We start from the raw sequence: 17,723 nt of genomic DNA, 5'->3' as shown, positions 1-17,723 counted from the left end.
ATCCTTTGGCTCCAAACTTACTGATTTCTTTTAAAAAAATCCTTATTTTTTTATTGGACAGTAAAAACCCCGAAGAGTCTCTTCCAACTGAAAGGACATTCAAAGTTCCTAACACTGAAAATGTCATTGAAGAAGGGAAGAAATCTCCCAGTAAGTTCCGGAATATTACTTTAAAAAGAATTAGTGTGGAGGATCTTTCAACAGAAATGTACACAGCAACTGGTTGGCCGTCAGTGAGTGGGGATGCTCTAAAGGTCTTAGCGGGCAAGGTCTCTGCAGAGTACGACTACTTCACTGATGATTTGCAGTCTGACAATGAGTTTGGCGATGATTCTGAAACAGTGTCTCATGTAGAAAATAAAAAGCATATTATTCATGAAAGTGCAAATATGTCTGATTATGGGACTGCTCTTAAAGCATTTGGATCAAGTGAGAAGGGCAGGGAAGCTTGTCATGCCATTGCTGCTTTATGCGAAGTCTGCTCCATTGATTCTTTGATATCAAATTTCATCCTTCCCTTGCAGGTGAAATTCTTCTGCCAAGTCCCCATTTAGGCCCATTAATAACATCCTTTCAAAAGAGATACTTTAATTATTGGAACTTTAGCTAATTCTTACCCTGTTGCGAGTTGCTTATAAGTTAGGTGTAAATAAATTTGTTTGCCAATTATGACTTTTATATGTGCTTGTAGGTTTAAGAAGGAATTAATTCATAGCATACTGCTTAACCTGATTTAATGTTGATATTGATTGATGAACATAAATCTTTGGAAGCATGGAGTTTCTCTCTCTCTCTGATGAACACATGATTTTCATATGTTAAGACTTCAAATTCTTGGCACGATTTTGTACTTATGTTCAAATTGGCTGTTGTTACTATCACAGGGAAGCAATATATCTGGTAAGAATGGACGCATACATTGTTCTCTAAATATCAACACAGAAACTGGCCGCCTCTCAGCTCGAAGACCAAATTTGCAGGTTCATAGTTAACTTGTATCAACTTTACTTGCATTGATTATTTGCGTTTTTTGTGTGCGAGTGTGTTTATCATCTCAGTTAAAAGTGAACTTTATGTTCATATTTTTTTTTCCAAACTATGATTATAATGGAGGCTTAGGTTGGAGTTCTTTTTTTCTGTACTAGAATCAACCGGCTCTGGAAAAGGACCGGTATAAAATCCGTCAGGCATTTATAGCTGCCCCTGGAAATTCCCTCATTGTTGCTGATTATGGCCAGGTAACTTTTTCATTGATGGCAGGTGATTTCTTTATGTGGTGTATAATTTAGCTTTGTCCCATGTTCCCCTGCTTTCTTTTTGTGTCCTCTTTGCTTCAACTATATATTTTCTTATCTAGAAAAGAAAACATTATTGATTGAAATGTAAATTTATTTGGCAGTTGGAACTTAGGATTCTTGCTCATCTTGCCAATTGTAAGAGCATGCTGGAAGCCTTTAAAGCTGGGGGAGATTTCCATTCAAGGACCGCGATGAATATGTACCCTCATATTCGTAAAGCTGTTGAAGATGGAAGCGTGCTTCTTGAGTGGGATCCTCAACCAGGCGAAGATAAGCCTCCAGTTCCATTGTTGAAGGTAAACTCTATTCTTGTTGAAATTGTTCAATGTGAGCAGATATGATTAATTTTGTTGGAGTTGTAGGCTTTTCAAAGCAGTACATATTTCTCTAGTATCTTAGTAATCATAGGAAATGGAAATGCCTTATCTTTAACAATGAAATTTGAAAGATTACATCAATATTTCTAAAAAAACGCATGTGCATGCAAGGATGTCCACTCACACGCTGATGTAGCGTGTCAATGGACTTGAGAAGGTCCTTTGATAAGAAATATCCTTTGAATTCTTTCAAACCTAACCAATTCTACCTTATTTTTAAGATTGTTATAAAAATTAAGAATATTTGATGTTTGTAGTAGATGTTAGTGATATGTTATGACTTGAAAATGTTTAATATTTGAGTTTTATGATAGTTTTGTTATTAATGTGACATGGTGAATAAGTACTCAACCTAACCCTTAAATAGATAGTACTCAACCTAACCCTTAAATAGATAGTACTCAACCTAACCCAAAAATAGAGAGTTTGGTTGGGTTGGGTTGAGTTGTGAATTCTATTTAGTTCATTTGAGTTGTCAATCTAACCGACCCGAAATTTCAGATCGATCTGAAAATATTCTCCAACTAACCCAATTGATAGCGCCAAATCACAGTAAAATGTGAATCCATCTGCTGGGAGTCTATAATCTGCTGTCTCTACGTCGGCTAAATTGACAACCGAGCAACTGTGTCCAACCTCTCCTGCTACCACTGTTATCTCAATATGTTTCAAATTTGTTCGTATATGAACCTGTTAGTAATCAGTGCTGATGTGAGAGCTGTTTTCTTGCTCAAGCATCTGCCACTACATTCGCCTAACTCAGGTGATATAGTATCTCCACCTCGTAATCTTAAACTAATTCCTTTCACGTGCGCTGTCTTATGTTTAGCTCCTTCCGAAGAAATATTTAAGGCTCTTATGGTCTTAAGGTTCTTATGGTCCGTGAAAATTTGAATTTTTTCTCAATACATATAATGTCTCCAAATCTTAAGGGCAAAGACCTTTGCTGCCAGTTCTAAATCGTGGGTTGGGTTGTTGCATTCGTGTGCCTTTAATTGGTGGGTACCTTGCATTCTGTGTCCATCAACTTCATGCCCATTATGGATTTTTTAGGTGTTCTCCCATCAACTGACTTTCTTGCATCCAATTTGATTTTATTTTATGTGATAAATGTGATTTGAACTCTTCTTTGATTGCTGATTGAATCTTATTCTGTTTATAAGGTCAGAGATTTCTCTTGCTCAGATAATACAGATTAAGTCTGCGTACATTAACTATGGGATTTCCTTTAGCTTTTGCATAGTGTATAGTGTAATACACAGTATGTGTATCATTTTTATATTTGTTTACTTGCTTTCTTTGCCTACCATTATATTAGCATTTTAAGATGTGGAAGTTTCTTGTTCTTTTGTCTATTCTTGTCAAAGAGGCAATTCTTTCTTGTTTTTCACTTTCTTTTATGTGGACATTTTCTCTCTTCTGCAGGATGCATTTGGTTCTGAAAGAAGGAAAGCCAAAATGCTCAATTTTTCCATTGCATATGGGAAGACTCCTGTTGGCCTTTCCAAGGATTGGAAGGTACTTCCTAAACCTAAATTTCTTTCCAAGTATCGTTTAGTTGCTAATTGGGAGGTGTTACCGCATCATCCAGGTTACGGTGGAGGAAGCAAAGCAGACGGTTGACTTGTGGTATAATGAAAGAAAAGAGGTTCGTTCGTGGCAAAATCTTCGAAAGAGAGAAGCTGAGGAGAAATCATGTGTTCGTACATTGCTGGGACGAGCGCGTCGCTTTCCATCAATGAAGCATGCTACTCGTGCCCATAAAGGGCACATAGAAAGAGCTGCTATCAATACTCCCGTGCAGGTTTGTTCATTAACATTTTTTCTTGGCCTTTTCTCATCCCAATCTCCAATGTTTATATCCAGTTCACAAATGTTGGTCTGTCACAGGGTAGTGCTGCCGATGTTGCCATGTGTGCCATGTTGGAAATATCTAAAAATTCACGTTTGAGGGAACTTGGATGGAGATTGCTTTTGCAGGTCATCATTCATCACCATCATGTTCTTACAATTTGTTTGCTACCTGCTGTTACCTTTCCTATTGCTAAGGCTTGTTTGGGATACTGTTTTCAAAAGGCTCTTCTGATCTTCTGCTGTCGTTTTCAAAGCTGTTTTGCAGAATTAAAATAAGTTCATGTGGCACTTCAACTCAACGCTTTCAATTACCCATTTTATCTATAGTAATCTCAGAAATGCTTACATGAATTAACACTTCTCTTGTAAGTCAGGTTCACGATGAAGTGATCTTGGAAGGACCGACCGAGTCTGCAGAGGTTGCTAAGGCCATTGTCGTCGAGTGCATGTCAAAACCCTTCAACGGAAAGAACATTCTCAACGTTGACCTTGCCGTGGATGCCAAGTGTGCGCAAAACTGGTACTCTGCCAAATAGATCTTGCCAAACAAAATTCCAGCTAAACTAACAAACATCAAGCAACCATTCCTTCAGTTCAAGTCCTGATTCCTTGTGAAGATTTTGTTTATGGTGGCTGATATGAAATTTTCACCCACCCTTCCTCGATGATGATAATGTTGGTGATGATAATAGTTTAGCCAAATGGGCTTGGCTTGTGAGGAATGTACATGTCTAGTAGTAGGCTCCTGCTTCTGTGTATAGCAAATTTCTTGGCTTCTTGGATGTTTTTTTCTTGTTTGAAGAGTTGTCTGTGTAACTTAATTCCCCAAGTGTACGATGATTATGTAATGGGATCTATGTCTATAAATTCAATTTTCATGTTATTTTCAGAGATCGGTTATGATTCAGGATCTCACAATCCATCCTCTTTAGGGTACAACGTCCTTGCTAGTACTCGTTCCTCGATATAGAATCTCACAATCCACCTCTTTTTGGAATCTATCATTCTCACTAACACATCGTCCGGTGTCTAACTTCGATACTATTTTTTTATATTGAATACAACTGTTAAGCTCCATTTGGTTAGAGACCAAAATAATAATAATAAAAAAAAAATTATCATTTTTTTTTTTTTTGTATACTTCTCAGTGCTTATTATAATTTGATTTTGAACAATACTCCAATATCCTTAAATGGCCTTGTCATATTGGAAAGTATTCAAAGAATGAAGGAAATGGGGAGCCAAGCTGCCCCAGTTACAGTTGCCAAAGCTCCGAATGTCTTCTCCCTTTAGTGTCAATCAAATTGTAAATCACCTCCCATCACTCACCCTCAACATCAACATTTTTATCACCATTACTACTACTTCTATCAGGAGAAGCTGAACCCAAACCTGCTCCCGATATCAAACCTGGCTCTTCGTCATCTACATCTGCATCGATATCCTTATTTGCAGCTAAAAATTCGAGAGCTGTAACCACATCACTGATCAATGGCCGTGTACCCGCTTCCTCTTGTAAACACATGGCTGCCACTGCCAGAGCTTGATACAGAGCCTTCACTGGATAGTTTCCTTCTAGCTTTGGATCTGCCATGAGTGTAAATTTCCTTCTGTCCTTGAAAAGAGGCTGTGCCTGTAATGAAGAAGTAAACATGGTTGAGAATTAACAAGTTTTTACTCTTAACAGATTAAGATTATTCAGCATACCCAAGTGATTAAGTTTTGCTCTGCTGTTGGTCTCGCATTGTCTATAACTCGTCTTCCAGTTATTATCTCCAGAAACACGACACCAAAACTGTAAACATCTGATTTCGTTGTTAACTGTCCTGTGAGTGCATATTCAGGAGCACAATAACCATAGGTTCCCATCACTCTAGTGGAAACATGAGATTTATCCCCAGTAGGACCTAACTTTGCAAGACCAAAATCAGAAAGCTTTGGATTGAATTCCTCATCCAACAATATGTTCGAAGCTTTGAAATCGCGATATATCACAGGAGGATTCGCAGTTTCGTGTAAGTATTCAAGTCCTTTCGCTGCTCCTTCAGCAATTTTCATCCTCGTCTTCCAGTCCAGAGGCGTCTTATCCGGCGCTATATCTGAAAATAGGAGGCTCCAACCTTAGAAGCTAGTATAAGAAATTTGGTTGTGACAAGCTAAAGATCGAGCTTCTTTGGCATTTCAACGGATCAATGAAACATTTACATGAAAAAAGAATATGTAAAGGCTGTTGTAAATCATGGAAGATGGCTAGATCTACGAACTCAAACAGAATTTCTAATATAAATCCATTGACATTTGGAATTGTTAAGACATACCAAGAAGATGATCTTCCAAGGAGCCGTGAGCCATGTACTCATAAACCAAGATCCTCTGATCCCCATCAGCACAATACCCAATCAAATTCACAAGATTGGGATGGTGAAGAAGGCTCAACATCAAAACCTCTACAAGGAATTCTCTGTTTCCTTGAAATCCATTTCGGTCGAGTTGCTTCACAGCTGTTACCTAAGGAAGACGAGACAAAAACGGAAATAAAAATGAATAGAGAACTCAAGAACACTTATAATTTGCACAGAAGGAACATATGAAATCAAAGATTGTGTCATTATATACTTGTTTTGTGCTTTCAAGGATGCCTTTGTACACCCTTCCAAAACCACCTTCCCCCAATAGATTTTCATGGTCGAAGTTATTAGTAGCAGTGGTTAGATCACCAAATGTAAAAGTTTGAGCTGTGATGTTTCCTTTTCCTAACTTCTTTATCTCCTCAGTTATGTACCTTCGTCGACTGCTATCTGCAACAGCCAAGTTTTTCAAATGAAACATATGATCAAGGATTATAAACCAAGAAACAACCACCAAGATGCCTCAAGCGATATGAAAAACATGAAATAAAATAAAAAAATTGGGATGAAGGGAGCAAGGAACAAAAGGGTCACCAGATTTAAAGGAAATGTTGGCAAAAGAGGTTAGAGCTTTTGTGTCCTGATACTCCTTAATGCTCTTTTTCAGAGATTTTCTATCGACTTTCTTGTCTGTCAAGCAACATTGAAAGCAATTCATCTTCCTCTTTGTTAATTCCCCAACTCAAATGCAGTCAGTCACAAACAACAGTCAAGAAGTTGCATTGAACAAATCCCAGAAAATCAAAGCACATAATAACAGAAAATCAGAAAAGAGTGTGGGGGATGAAACAAAATCAGCAAATAACAAAGGGAAAATGCTCTCTTCAGCTTCAACCCCACAAACAAAGCCAAAAAGAAAAAGGAAAATTAAAAAAGAATTTGTAAAGGGATCCGACAGAGGAGATAAACGTGAAAGGAAAAGAAAACCAGCTATTTCCCGGAAAAAAACCAGATGGTTTTGGCTTTTCTGGTCTCTCTCGATCGGGAAAAGGGAGCTGATGTTTGTTTTTCTTGTTTCTTCCTGTCCCAAACCCCCAAGTTTTGATTCCAGGCAGAATGGGTCAAATTCGCTAAGTTTAGGAGACCCATCTTCGGAAACCTTGTTGAGCCAAAGTAGCCGTTTTCATCGCGCGTCTGTCCAACATTCCCAACTTTTGGCTTGCCGCATAAGTTGGTATAAAATATAAATTATACGTTAATATAATAAATAAAATTTAATAAATATTTGTATGGAAGGTTCTAGCCGAGAATTTTTAACAAATTGAGGGTAAAATTGAGAATTTTAAAAGATTAAAAAAAACCATAACTATTTTATTTATGTTTTGTTATTTTTTTATTATTTATTTTTTTATTTTTCCTGTCATAAGAGAGTAGCTCATTGTGAAGCCTTTGAGTTTGAGTTTATATTAGAAGAGCAAAAGGTTCAGACTAGAGTAAGCTGAGGTGCATAGTAGACTGGACCAACATCGAATTGAGAGAGGGCAATTTTTAGAAGAAAGACAAAGTGCATCACTCTCATGCTTGTTGGTAAAGTGAAATATCCACTCCCAATCAAGTTGCCTTCCTAAGTCTCGTCAATCATTCCGTAGGTCGTGCTTCATAAATAGACATCTTGGACTTGAACTTAATTGAGACTTATCTCTTACTATTATCGAACAAATACGACATAAGAGGATGGGGCGATGCACTTTGTCTCTTACTATTATCAACAACTATGTCTCTTACTATTATCAACAACTACCAACTATAGCTCTCTCCTCGTTCAGTCCACTTGCCTCATTTTAAACTACATTTAAATTTAGCTATTAAATATTAAATTGATACAAAATATTTATGACATAAAAATATTAAATTAAAAATTATATATTTGAATTTGGAATATTTGTATGTGATCATATACACCCATATTTGTTGGAATATATTTTATAGAATTAGGATTTTTTCTACCTAGTATATTTAATATATTTTATTTTATTTTCATATTTAGTTGGTAGAATATTTTCTATATTCTATTTTATTTTCATATTTAGTTAGTAGAATATTTTCTATATTTAGAAAGTAGAATATTTTCTATTATTTTTAAGAGTGACTTGTAACTTATATCTCTATTTAGTTAGTATTTGTATCTATATTTAGTTAGTAGAATATTTTCTATTATTTTTAGGAGTTATAAATAGGTGATGAAGGATCTAATTAATAGTATATTTGATATAAGATAGTTTAGTTATTTTATCCCATTTTCAAAATTAATTTAATTAAGAGTGTATTTGATGTATTTTATTTTTCAAAATTAATTGGATTAATAATATATTTAGTATATTTTTCACTATTTTTCACTATTTTTAGGAGTTATGCTTGTATCCTAATAAAAATTGAATTTTCAATCACATTCATTATTCACATTCTCCGTTATAAACATTACATTGAATTTTTAAGAATTTTCATTACATTGAATTTTCAATCTCCGTTATAAACATTATAAATGAAGATTCAACTTTCTTAGTATGCAAAATTAAATTTATTATTAATAAAAAAAAAACCTAAAATTTAAAGCATAATTAAATCAAAATTTGATTGATTAAAATTATTTGAATAATTTGAATTAATAAGGGGAAAAAAAAAAAACTAACTAAATTCGCAAGCATTATATTCTCCTAATATTCTTTTCATTTAATTTTATTTAAAGAACTTGTTAAGGAAACTGAAAATACACGGACATCATAGGTAGCAGTAAAAGCTAGATCTCCACGGGAGTAACTCAACAGATTATATGCGATTATATGCGAACTGAGGAAGTTATGAAACATTGTGCAGAATCAATTCATCCACACAAATCAATCAAAGGAAACGAGTTTCGAATTCACATTAACTAAACTCAATGAGTTCATTGAATAATTCCATCATATACAAATAGAAGAAAAAGAACCTAATTACAGATATTAACTAACTTGAACAACAAACAATGCATTCAATAGAAAAAATAAGAGTGATCGAATAGAAAAAAGAAAAGTGAATTAAAGCAGAGGAAAACCTCAACAACTGGAACAGCTTTCTTCCGCGAATTGATTTTGCTCTTGATGAGACGCGTCGCAATATCTCGCTGCTCGTAATCGCTCACGCTCAGCAAACAGACGCTCCAATCGACTAATCCGATGTTCCAGTTCCACCGATGTTACTTCCACTAAATATCGAAAACTCTTCTCATTCCCCGTTAGACTCTCAGATTCAATGGCCTTGCATTTTGGAGGAAATTCTTGGTTCACCGAAGACATCTTCCTGAACGAAGAACCGGCGGCGGTGATGATGGTGGAATTAGGGTAAAAAGGAAGGATTAGTTCTCTGGCGAAAATATTTTCAAGGTAAAGAAGCTACATCAATTTATAAGATAAAGAGCGGGAACTGGGGTTCATAAAACTGAAGAATCCCGATCCAATTACTATTGGGCCGGTTAGATAAATGAAAACCTTATCTTCATTTATAAATTTATCTCAAATTAGATCGTCCAAATTTATTGTAATTTTAAAATTATATTTTTGTTAATGTATATTTATTTTATAATATTTGGAAATTATTTATTATTTAATAATTTTTAAAAATGAATTTTAATTTTTTAGAATGTAATTTTTAAAAGTATATATTGAAATTGAGTAAATGTTTGAAAAAATATATATATTTTATGAACGAAAATTTTACTTTTATTAAAAAGAAAATTGAATAATAATAATAATAAGTAATTTAGATTTTTTAAATGTAATTTTTAAATTCGAAATGGTAATTTTGAAGCTTTAGGAAATCAAACCCATATATTCCTAGAAACACTCTAATTTGTAAATGCTGCTACCGACACATTTCTCCTGATCAGTGCAGACAGATCAAAATTTGGAGCTGAAGAAGACATTGAAGCCCCCTAGCCAGGTCCATGGAATCGCAGAGGAAGAAGCTATTGATGGGCATGATTATTCTCACCATCTTCGTCTCGGGTTCGAGAGCCTGGACCGGGGAAATCCATGGCCGAGTTATCTGCGATGTCTGTAGCGATTCTTCCATTGGCCCAGAAGACCATGTTCTTCAAGGTTTGTCTCCTCCTTTCAAGCTTTCCTGTTTCTCTTCTGAGATTTCGTTTCTGGGAGAGGAATCGTCGACTAGATTTTCCTGTTTTTGGTTTTTGTTCTTAGTGGGTCGGCCATTTTCGGGTGATTTCATTTGATATTGTTGCTTTTGGCCATCAATTAACTGGATTCTGCTGATACAAGTACTGCTAAGAAATTAAGGGAGAATTATGTGCATTGTGAATGGTTTAACTTAGCTTTCCAATGAAATCAAGTAAAACTGTTTATGTAATGAATGAGTTGGCCTTCATTTTTGATGTTTTTGTATATAAATTGGCTGAATGAAAGATGCTGAATTCTCTGCAAGCAATAATATAGGAAAATAATGAATAAAATATATGTGATTTTACCTAGAAAACTCTTTACAGAAAACCTCTGCCAGATGAAAAGAATCTACAATGATGGAAAATTAACCTAGGGTTTCTTATTGGTAGCCAATGCATACATATGTCATGTCTAAAAGAAATACTGAACCATACCACGGTCTCAACCTAGGCTTGATCCCTCTGCTAGTACCACTGGTCTCAACCACTGGATTGATTGCCATGAATTACACATGGTTACTGCCTTTCATGGGATTTCCCATTTTGCTAATTTGGTAGTTCTTGCCCCTTCTTTTTTATTAGTTTTGGAAATGCTTAGAAATGGTGTGCTTTTTTGATAGAGATGAATCTCTTCAGAATTTGTGAAAGATCAAAGTAATGTTTCATAAAACCTTGATAAATTTGGTCACAACTATGAGATAATAAATTAATGAGGTCGTTTATGTTACATTTTGTAGGAAAGAGTTCGTCGCCTGTTTATTGTGTTTGTAACTTGATTCCTTCTTTTAATTCGAACATTTGGGTTGGATAATTGAAGTGAACGTTATTGCCTTCTGATGGATAATGCTCAGTGACGATTTCTTTGTTTGTTCTAGCTATTGCAACAATCAACTCCCATCTTGTGATACTGATGGCTGAGTTGTTTTTTAACCTCGAAATTTGAATCTATGTTATGTTTATACGATAAGAACTAAGAATGAATAGAGCATACGATTCATTGTCTTGTTTCGCACTAACCGTGTCGACGAAACTGAATATTATTACCACAGAGAAAATGTTGAATTTGAGTGTTGGAATCTTTTTGGGAACAAAATGAAATGAATCTTCATCATCATCTTCTTCTTCTTCTTGCCATTGTTGCATTTTGGATAGTTTAGTTGAGATATAAATACTGTGGTTCTTATTCTCGTGTCATTTTCAGGTGCTGAAGTAGCTGTTCTGTGCATAACAAGATCAGGAGAAGTTCTAAACTACCAGGCATTTACAAACTCCAAAGGTATCTACACTGTTGCAGAGACGATGTCGGAGAGTGACCGATGGGATGCATGTCTTGCTCGGCCGATCAGCAGTTTCCATGAACACTGCACCCAACTGGGTGCCAATAGCTCGGGAGTGAAATTCAGTTACAAGCATCCATCTGGTCACTCTCATACTGTCAGGCCTTTCGTCTATCGACCGAGCAGCGTGCCAACATACTGCATTTGACAAATTTCTTAAATGTATCAGCAATAAGGTTGTGAGGTTGAAGTTCCAGAACGTAGTTTTCTTGTGAAAAGTTGCATCTGCTATATCCTGGTTTTGGTATAAGTAAGCCTTTGTGAAGTAGCTAATATAAGTAAATTCAACTTTGTGATAAACCAATTCTGGTTTGAAGTCTCTATACCAATTCATTTCAATATCGAAATATGATAGGATGTTTGTTTCTTACCATATTCTATCCAAATTGTTTGATGTTTTGTGTGATATCTGAATAAAGGAGAGGACAACATGCGAATGAGAGTGTTCGTTTAGGATATAACACTTAAAAAAGACTTAAATACTAACAAGGTGTATAATTCTCTTTGCTGATTCTAAATATTCAGTGACCTAAGAATTTTTTTTAAGAAGCACATGAATGAGTACAAAACATTATGAAAGAATATATGTTAGTTTATGGAAATAGTCGCCATTCTTAAAGTCAATTTGAATTATGATATGAAAGAGGTGTTTTAAAAAGAAAATAGTGTATGGTACAAAATGGATTTGCCATTTAATTTGAAACCAATCCATCGAAATAAAATAGCCAATATACATTATTATTAATTAATTAATTAATTTTTTTTTTATTTATAAATTTTATATAGTTACACATTTTAATTGAACCAAAATAAATTAAATTAAGAACATAAAATATTATATTTATTAAATTGGGTATTTTTTTAATATATTTTTCTCTGAAAATTTTGGAATTAGAAATCTTTGTATTGTATAAGGAGAATATAGTTTTCATAATTTCTACGATTTTCATTACTGGATTAGAAAACAGTTTAAAAAATGCATCTCCCAAATGGATAAATGAAAATATAAAAAAGAATACAATATTATATATATATATATATATATTTTTTTTTTTTTTTTTTTTTAGTTTCTCGTCCCCAAAATAAAATTTGACAATTTCTGGTTCTCAACCTCGTTGAAGAACCCGATTGAGTCCAATATCGAGGCATTGGATCGGAGAAACACAAAGAAATCGAAGTGAAAATGAGGAGAAGACCTGGCATTGGAGGCCTGCAGACGGCTGCGGCAGCGAGGGTTCTTTTCTGCTCAATCTATGTCTTTTCCTCCAAAATTTATGAATTTTTTGAATTTATTTGCTTAAATATTTGGATTTCTATGGGTTTATTGTTCGTCTCCATTTATTTTGACGTTATTTTCATATTTTTTGATTGTGTTTTCCATTGATTAACCGGTGATGATAATATTTATTTCTAGGACCAATACCGTCAGCTGGGTGAAAATGTAGCGAAGCTCAGAACCGATATGATGAAGGAGCAGCTCTCCACCTTTCGATCTCAGTTAGAGGATTTCGCGCGCAAACATAAGGTCTTTATTCCTCCCACAACTCCTCTCCAGTATTTTGCTATCAAATTTATAAGATGAATGAAGCTATCTGCTGGAATTTCTGACTTAAGATTTGAGATATACTTTATTTAATTTGAAATTTTGTTTCTCAATATTAAAGTGATTACGAATTTAAGGCTGTTGCTGAATGCTTTCACTTGGATTAATGCTTCCTTTGTTCACGTTGGAGTGGGAAATTATTGTACTACTCTTTCGACTTTGTAATGGCGGCTTATTCTTGCTTCCAAATTATTCCTGAACCAAAAACTAGTGAATGCTGCTCGATTGCTTCTTGTGTTGTTTCATGGTTCTCTCCTTTTTGGCCCTGGCAAAGTAGTGTCAGTTTCTCTCCTCCTTAATAAAATTGAACTTCAAGTCACTAATTTGATTTGTGCAGAAAGATATCAGCAAGAACCCGGCTTTCAGATCACAGTTTCATGAAATGTGTGCTAAAGTTGGAGTAGATCCCTTGGCCTCAAACAAGGGGTTTTGGGCAGAGCTATTAGGCATTGGTGATTTCTATTACGAGATTGGTAGGTATGCATTTGATCTTATCAGATTGAAGTAAAAGAAAGTTTTGTGATTTATCATGTCAAAGGAGGGGTTGATGTGTCTCTCGCTTCTTGATAGGTGTATTCTATTGATTTATTGTTATCTTATATTGTTTGCTCGATGTTTCTTCTCGAACTTTAGAAGATATTTCTTTTGCTTAAAGGGTTGATGGCATGTAAAATTCTTATAGCATTTTGGTTTCCGGTTCATGGTTATGTCTGAGTTGACATGTTATGCTAGTCCTCTGTGTCTAGGTCAAGGAATTTTCATTTGGATTTCTTCTCGAGTTGACAAACCAGGGGAAATGGCTTAGTTGCTTCTTTATATATATATATAGTAGCCTCTTTATTCTTATTCTGACCTAGAACTTGGAAGGAGAACTTCCCGCACTCTAGAAGTGTGAAGTAAAAACAATGGTATTTCAGCCCAGTAATGAATTTTAAATTTCTCATATGAAATTCAGAATGTGTTTTCTTTGCTTATTGATTAAAGATATTAACAGTTGACAAAGAATAAATTATTATTATGCGTAATTGTTCTAGTATACCTCACTCTTCTTTCTGGATGTGTTTGCTAAATGTAATTAAACTATTTTGCTAGACAGGAGTGCAAATTGTTGACATTTGCTTGTCTACAAGACCCCACAATGGAGGCTTGATTAGCTTACAAGAACTTTGTACCTTGCTTCGGCAGAGAAGAAAAAGTGATCGTGAAGCTGTTTCTGAGGATGACTGCCTGCGAGCTATAAGTAAACTGAAGGTATTGACATTTTCCCTCGTGTCTGTGAATATCCATCATTATTGTGTAAAAGAATCTTAATTTTAAGATTTACATTGAAAGTTAATTTATATGGTTTATTTCGCTCTTTATATTTAGGGAAAAAAATTTAATTTATACCTCTAAATTTGGAGGGTATATTACTCAAAACCCCAAGCTAATAACTGTATTAATTAAAACAGTAAACTTTCATTAGTGAATCAATTTTGTGCCTCCATAAAAATTTCATTTTAAAATTGTTGATGGATAGCTTTCACACATGCATAAGACTTCCGTACATGTAGAAATTAACATAAATTAGAGAGATGCTAGACACAAATAGATAGTAGGATTTTTTTTTTTTTTAATATGAACAATTTTTCATTTTATTATCTTCTTCTATTTTTCTCTTCTTATTTAGGAGAACTTTGTGATAATTTTTCTTGTTACTTTGGTAAGACTTTTGGGAGATGAATAATTTTATTTAAATGCTTTTAGCTAGTTGTAAATGGAATTGAGTGAAATAGCTATAAATCACGAATGAAGAGTCTAAATATTCATTTATGAGCGTGTTGGGTTTAAATTGATACAATTATTAGTTTACAATTTTGATTAATACAACCCTAATGTTTAGGGACATAAATTGATTTTTACCTTTATATATATAATCGTACCTCTAATTAATTTTCTTAGTTTAAAATTGGTAATAGTAATATTGATATTTAGATTGTATATAATAAGCAAGATACCCATTATTCATTTACATTCATATACACAAGTACTTTAAACGTATTTTTACATTTAGAAAGATATATATAAATTTCATTCAATATTCAAATAGTTTCTACAAGTTCCGTGATTTATTCCTCAATATATGAATAAACTCAATGCATCAAAATCAATGTGGACAACAGTACTTTCTTTTTTGGCGGGATAAAGTTTTCTTCATTTTTGGGATGACCGAGATGAAAGTAGTTATTCTCACAGGAAAATTTTCTCCTCTTGGGTAGGTTGATTCCAATCTAAATCTTACCTTTATGTTATGTTGCTAGGGGAGATCGTACCAGAATAGTTTATGTGCTTTTTGTGGTACAAATATTTATGTGCTTAACTAATGTTTTCCTTGGGGCACTTTTGTTATTGTTTGTTATTTAATGTAAAATATTTTATTTTGAATGGAGTATATATCTTGTTAATTTACGAAGTGCCATCCTGGAGTTCTTACACTAGCATTCTGATAATTTACTCCAGATATTAGGAAGTGGTTTTGAGGTAATTACTGTTGGCAAGAAAAAACTTGTCCGGTCAGTTCCAACCGAGTTGAACAAAGATCACAATGAAATTCTTGAGCTTGCCCAGGTTACTTTCCCATTCCGCCCTTACTGCAATATATTTGTGTTACAAAGAGAATAATCCCAATACCACAACTGTTCTCTCAGGCTCAAGGCTATGTAACTGTGGAGGAGGTAGAGAGACAACTTTCTTGGACTTCTGGTCGTGCAGTTGATGCCCTCGATACTCTCCTGGATGTAAGTTTTAGCTCACTTTTCTTTTCTTTTATCTAGCACTATTAGACATTGCATTTGTAAAAGAGTTTTGCAATTTTCCAGGAAGGTCTTGCAATGATTGATGATGGCCATCGTGATGGTAGACGTCGTTATTGGTTTCCTTGTGTTTCTCCTATTTCATCTTTACTCGGCACTGATGCCTGACATCATAATTTTGGACAAAACAAGAACTATGGTATGTGGTACGATAGAATGTCACAAAGCAAATGTATTATTTTCATTTTGTGTCAGAAGTATTGTTGTTTTTCATTTCCCCCTATGTTTTATTTATTTGTTTTAGTTGAATTTGGATGGACAATGCATAAAGAAAAAGCACTTCTGCAAAGAACAAATCATTATATATAGTTTACATGTGAAGATATTCCAAATAAACAATTTTGTGTCCTTCCATTCTGCAAGGAAAAACATATTATGATCGAAAGAAGAACACGGTTAATACGCTGTAGTTTGTTCTATAATCTCAGTCTCTTCTGTCCATTCAGAATGAGGCTCGGTCCAAGATCTTGGTCTCACCCCAAGCTTGAAGAACAGGATCATCTCCAACGCCTCAAAAACCTTTGTTTCATCTAAAAGCTTATTCCAAATTCCGCTTACTATGCAGTAGTTGTTGTTATAGGGTGGACGATGATGTGCAGAATGCTGCAATCGCGACACTAGCAAGCCAGCATCTTGCATTGCTACTACGAGTGGTGGTAGTTGACTCTTTTTGTCGTGAGCCCATGCATGGAACTGTTGGCTGAACATTATACAGCCTGAGCATACGGCAACGAAACCATGTAGAATAGGGTCATTAACTGCAAGGGTTATAGGAAGTACAGTGAAAGTCACAGCTCGTGCCAAAGCATACAGATTGTTGGCAAATTGACGCTTTGTGATTGTCCATGGCCGCTTATGATGGCCTTGGAATGCTTCTATTTGGGTGCCAAAAATTGGAGTTGAGGCGTCGCCATAGTTATCGATGCCCCAATGGTAAACCCCAGATCCAAGGTCAGCTAAAATGTAGCCTACCAATGCTGCTAAAGCAGGCTCAAGCCAGGTATGTGAACTGGCTGCACCTGCTATTGATTTTGCTAAAGAGATTAGCACTATGGTGCACCCACTTGTCACCCACACACGATGACTCCAGGTCGATTGTAAACTCGGATCATTAAGAACAGAATAATAGGTGGAGGAATTGGGCAATACAGGTGTAGTAGGAGATAAAGGCTCTCGTTCAATGACTAGTTGGCCATCACCGTGCTTGGGTTTGGCGGCGGCGGTGGTAGCAGCAGCAACATTGACTGTGGTATTGGCTATGCAGCAGACAAATTTGCGTGGAACCGCAGGGCTCCACAGGCTAACATGTGTTTTGGAGCTCAATAGGAACTTGTTTTGAACTAAGATCGACATTGGAAAGGAGGAAGAAGAAGAAGAAGAAGAAGAAGAAGAAAGCAATACAGAGGAATGAAGAATGCCAAAAGATTGTGAAGTCTGTTGAGTTGAATTAGTGGCGAAGAGGAATGCACATAGGATCAATGGTTTTGTTTGTGGAAAGCTTTTTAGACTACGTGGAACAGTTTATGCCGTTTAAGCAATACGCAAGTTCCAGGTTTTGAAACCACAAATTTCTGAACCCATTCTTTGGTTGAAGATAGAGACGCAGAGGTTGAGATTTACTCCTTTTGGGCGGTTTGGAATTCTGTGCCAAACAATTTTAGGAAGGAAAAAATAAATAAATAAAAGTGAGTCTTTTAAGTTTGACTCATTTTAGTCTTCATTTTAAACTATAATTTTAATTTTTATCGTAAAATTTTATCCATAACTTTTAAATATGAAGTTACCATTATATTTCGAGATACTTATTAACGGGTTGTTCAAATTATGATTTGAAAAAGTTA

At 34.9% G+C, this 17,723-nt stretch overlaps 5 protein-coding genes across 8 annotated transcripts in view; 3 read left to right on the top strand and 2 right to left on the bottom strand.

The window, feature by feature from the left end:
* The window catches only part of LOC111476616 (DNA polymerase I A, chloroplastic/mitochondrial-like), a 35,408-nt gene that overhangs the window by 4,021 nt on the left and 13,664 nt on the right, over positions 1 to 17,723 (top strand). For 2 of the 3 annotated variants that reach the window (XR_002717138.1, XR_002717135.1), the window contains exons 5-12: positions 62 to 524; positions 885 to 980; positions 1,146 to 1,238; positions 1,400 to 1,594; positions 3,101 to 3,193; positions 3,267 to 3,479; positions 3,566 to 3,655; positions 3,904 to 4,252. Coding sequence is in view for 1 of the 3 variants with exons in the window: in XM_023120377.1 (XP_022976145.1) it covers positions 62 to 524; positions 885 to 980; positions 1,146 to 1,238; positions 1,400 to 1,594; positions 3,101 to 3,193; positions 3,267 to 3,479; positions 3,566 to 3,655; positions 3,904 to 4,065 (1,405 nt within the window). In the remaining 2 variants the exon portion in view is untranslated. Of the gene's footprint in view, positions 1 to 61; positions 525 to 884; positions 981 to 1,145; positions 1,239 to 1,399; positions 1,595 to 3,100; positions 3,194 to 3,266; positions 3,480 to 3,565; positions 3,656 to 3,903; positions 4,419 to 17,723 lie in introns of those variants that run through there. The other variant, XM_023120377.1, reaches the window with a different exon arrangement.
* Positions 4,713 to 7,074, bottom strand: LOC111476690 (probable serine/threonine-protein kinase PBL23). Of its 2 annotated transcripts, XM_023120475.1 has the most exons (6): positions 6,934 to 7,074; positions 6,472 to 6,569; positions 6,146 to 6,327; positions 5,848 to 6,037; positions 5,237 to 5,628; positions 4,713 to 5,162 (listed from the first exon to the last, which is right to left on the bottom strand). In XM_023120475.1, the coding sequence occupies exons 4-6, from the start codon at positions 5,966 to 5,968 to the stop codon at positions 4,851 to 4,853; spliced, it is 825 nt and encodes a 274-aa protein (XP_022976243.1). In that variant the 5' UTR covers positions 5,969 to 6,037; positions 6,146 to 6,327; positions 6,472 to 6,569; positions 6,934 to 7,074; the 3' UTR covers positions 4,713 to 4,850. The 2 variants fall into 2 exon arrangements, with proteins under 2 accessions (XP_022976243.1, XP_022976234.1); XM_023120466.1 differs by lacking the exon at positions 6,934 to 7,074 and having other exon boundaries at positions 6,472 to 6,926.
* On the top strand, positions 9,745 to 11,779 carry LOC111476737. The gene is made up of 2 exons (XM_023120535.1): positions 9,745 to 10,010; positions 11,292 to 11,779. Exons 1-2 carry the CDS (start codon positions 9,857 to 9,859, stop codon positions 11,573 to 11,575), a joined length of 438 nt encoding a protein of 145 aa, XP_022976303.1. The 5' UTR covers positions 9,745 to 9,856; the 3' UTR covers positions 11,576 to 11,779.
* On the top strand, positions 12,502 to 16,218 carry LOC111476717 (vacuolar protein sorting-associated protein 22 homolog 1). The gene is made up of 7 exons (XM_023120509.1): positions 12,502 to 12,661; positions 12,842 to 12,952; positions 13,368 to 13,503; positions 14,127 to 14,281; positions 15,530 to 15,637; positions 15,718 to 15,807; positions 15,889 to 16,218. The coding sequence occupies exons 1-7, from the start codon at positions 12,611 to 12,613 to the stop codon at positions 15,988 to 15,990; spliced, it is 753 nt and encodes a 250-aa protein (XP_022976277.1). The 5' UTR covers positions 12,502 to 12,610; the 3' UTR covers positions 15,991 to 16,218.
* On the bottom strand, positions 16,163 to 17,536 carry LOC111476701 (fatty acid desaturase 4, chloroplastic). Its single transcript, XM_023120488.1, has one exon. It carries the CDS (start codon positions 17,233 to 17,235, stop codon positions 16,279 to 16,281), a length of 957 nt encoding a protein of 318 aa, XP_022976256.1. The 5' UTR covers positions 17,236 to 17,536; the 3' UTR covers positions 16,163 to 16,278.

This window comes from Cucurbita maxima, unplaced genomic scaffold (assembly GCF_002738345.1).
Source record: "Cucurbita maxima cultivar Rimu unplaced genomic scaffold, Cmax_1.0 Cma_Scf00001, whole genome shotgun sequence".
Taxonomy (NCBI): domain Eukaryota; kingdom Viridiplantae; phylum Streptophyta; class Magnoliopsida; order Cucurbitales; family Cucurbitaceae; genus Cucurbita; species Cucurbita maxima.
Note: the sequence above shows the minus strand (reverse complement) of the source record. Positions and strands in the feature narration are given on the sequence as shown.

Bases quoted from the DNA above. Each gene is read 5' to 3' on its own strand.
- LOC111476701 (XM_023120488.1), bottom strand. From the start codon at position 17,235: ATGTCGATCTTAGTTCAAAACAAGTTCCTATTGAGCTCCAAAACACAT.
- LOC111476690 (XM_023120466.1), bottom strand. From the start codon at position 6,595: ATGAATTGCTTTCAATGTTGCTTGACAGACAAGAAAGTCGATAGAAAA. The intron at 6,038-6,145 runs GTATATAATGAC...CGTCTTCCTTAG, and splicing joins TCCTTGAAAGCACAAAACAA to GTAACAGCTGTGAAGCAACT. The intron at 5,163-5,236 runs GTATGCTGAATA...TCTTCATTACAG, and splicing joins AGCAAAACTTAATCACTTGG to GCACAGCCTCTTTTCAAGGA.
- LOC111476717 (XM_023120509.1), top strand. From the start codon at position 12,611: ATGAGGAGAAGACCTGGCATTGGAGGCCTGCAGACGGCTGCGGCAGCG. The intron at 12,662-12,841 runs GTTCTTTTCTGC...ATTTATTTCTAG, and splicing joins AGACGGCTGCGGCAGCGAGG to GACCAATACCGTCAGCTGGG. The intron at 14,282-15,529 runs GTATTGACATTT...AATTTACTCCAG, and splicing joins GAGCTATAAGTAAACTGAAG to ATATTAGGAAGTGGTTTTGA.
- LOC111476737 (XM_023120535.1), top strand. From the start codon at position 9,857: ATGGAATCGCAGAGGAAGAAGCTATTGATGGGCATGATTATTCTCACC. The intron at 10,011-11,291 runs GTTTGTCTCCTC...TGTCATTTTCAG, and splicing joins AGAAGACCATGTTCTTCAAG to GTGCTGAAGTAGCTGTTCTG.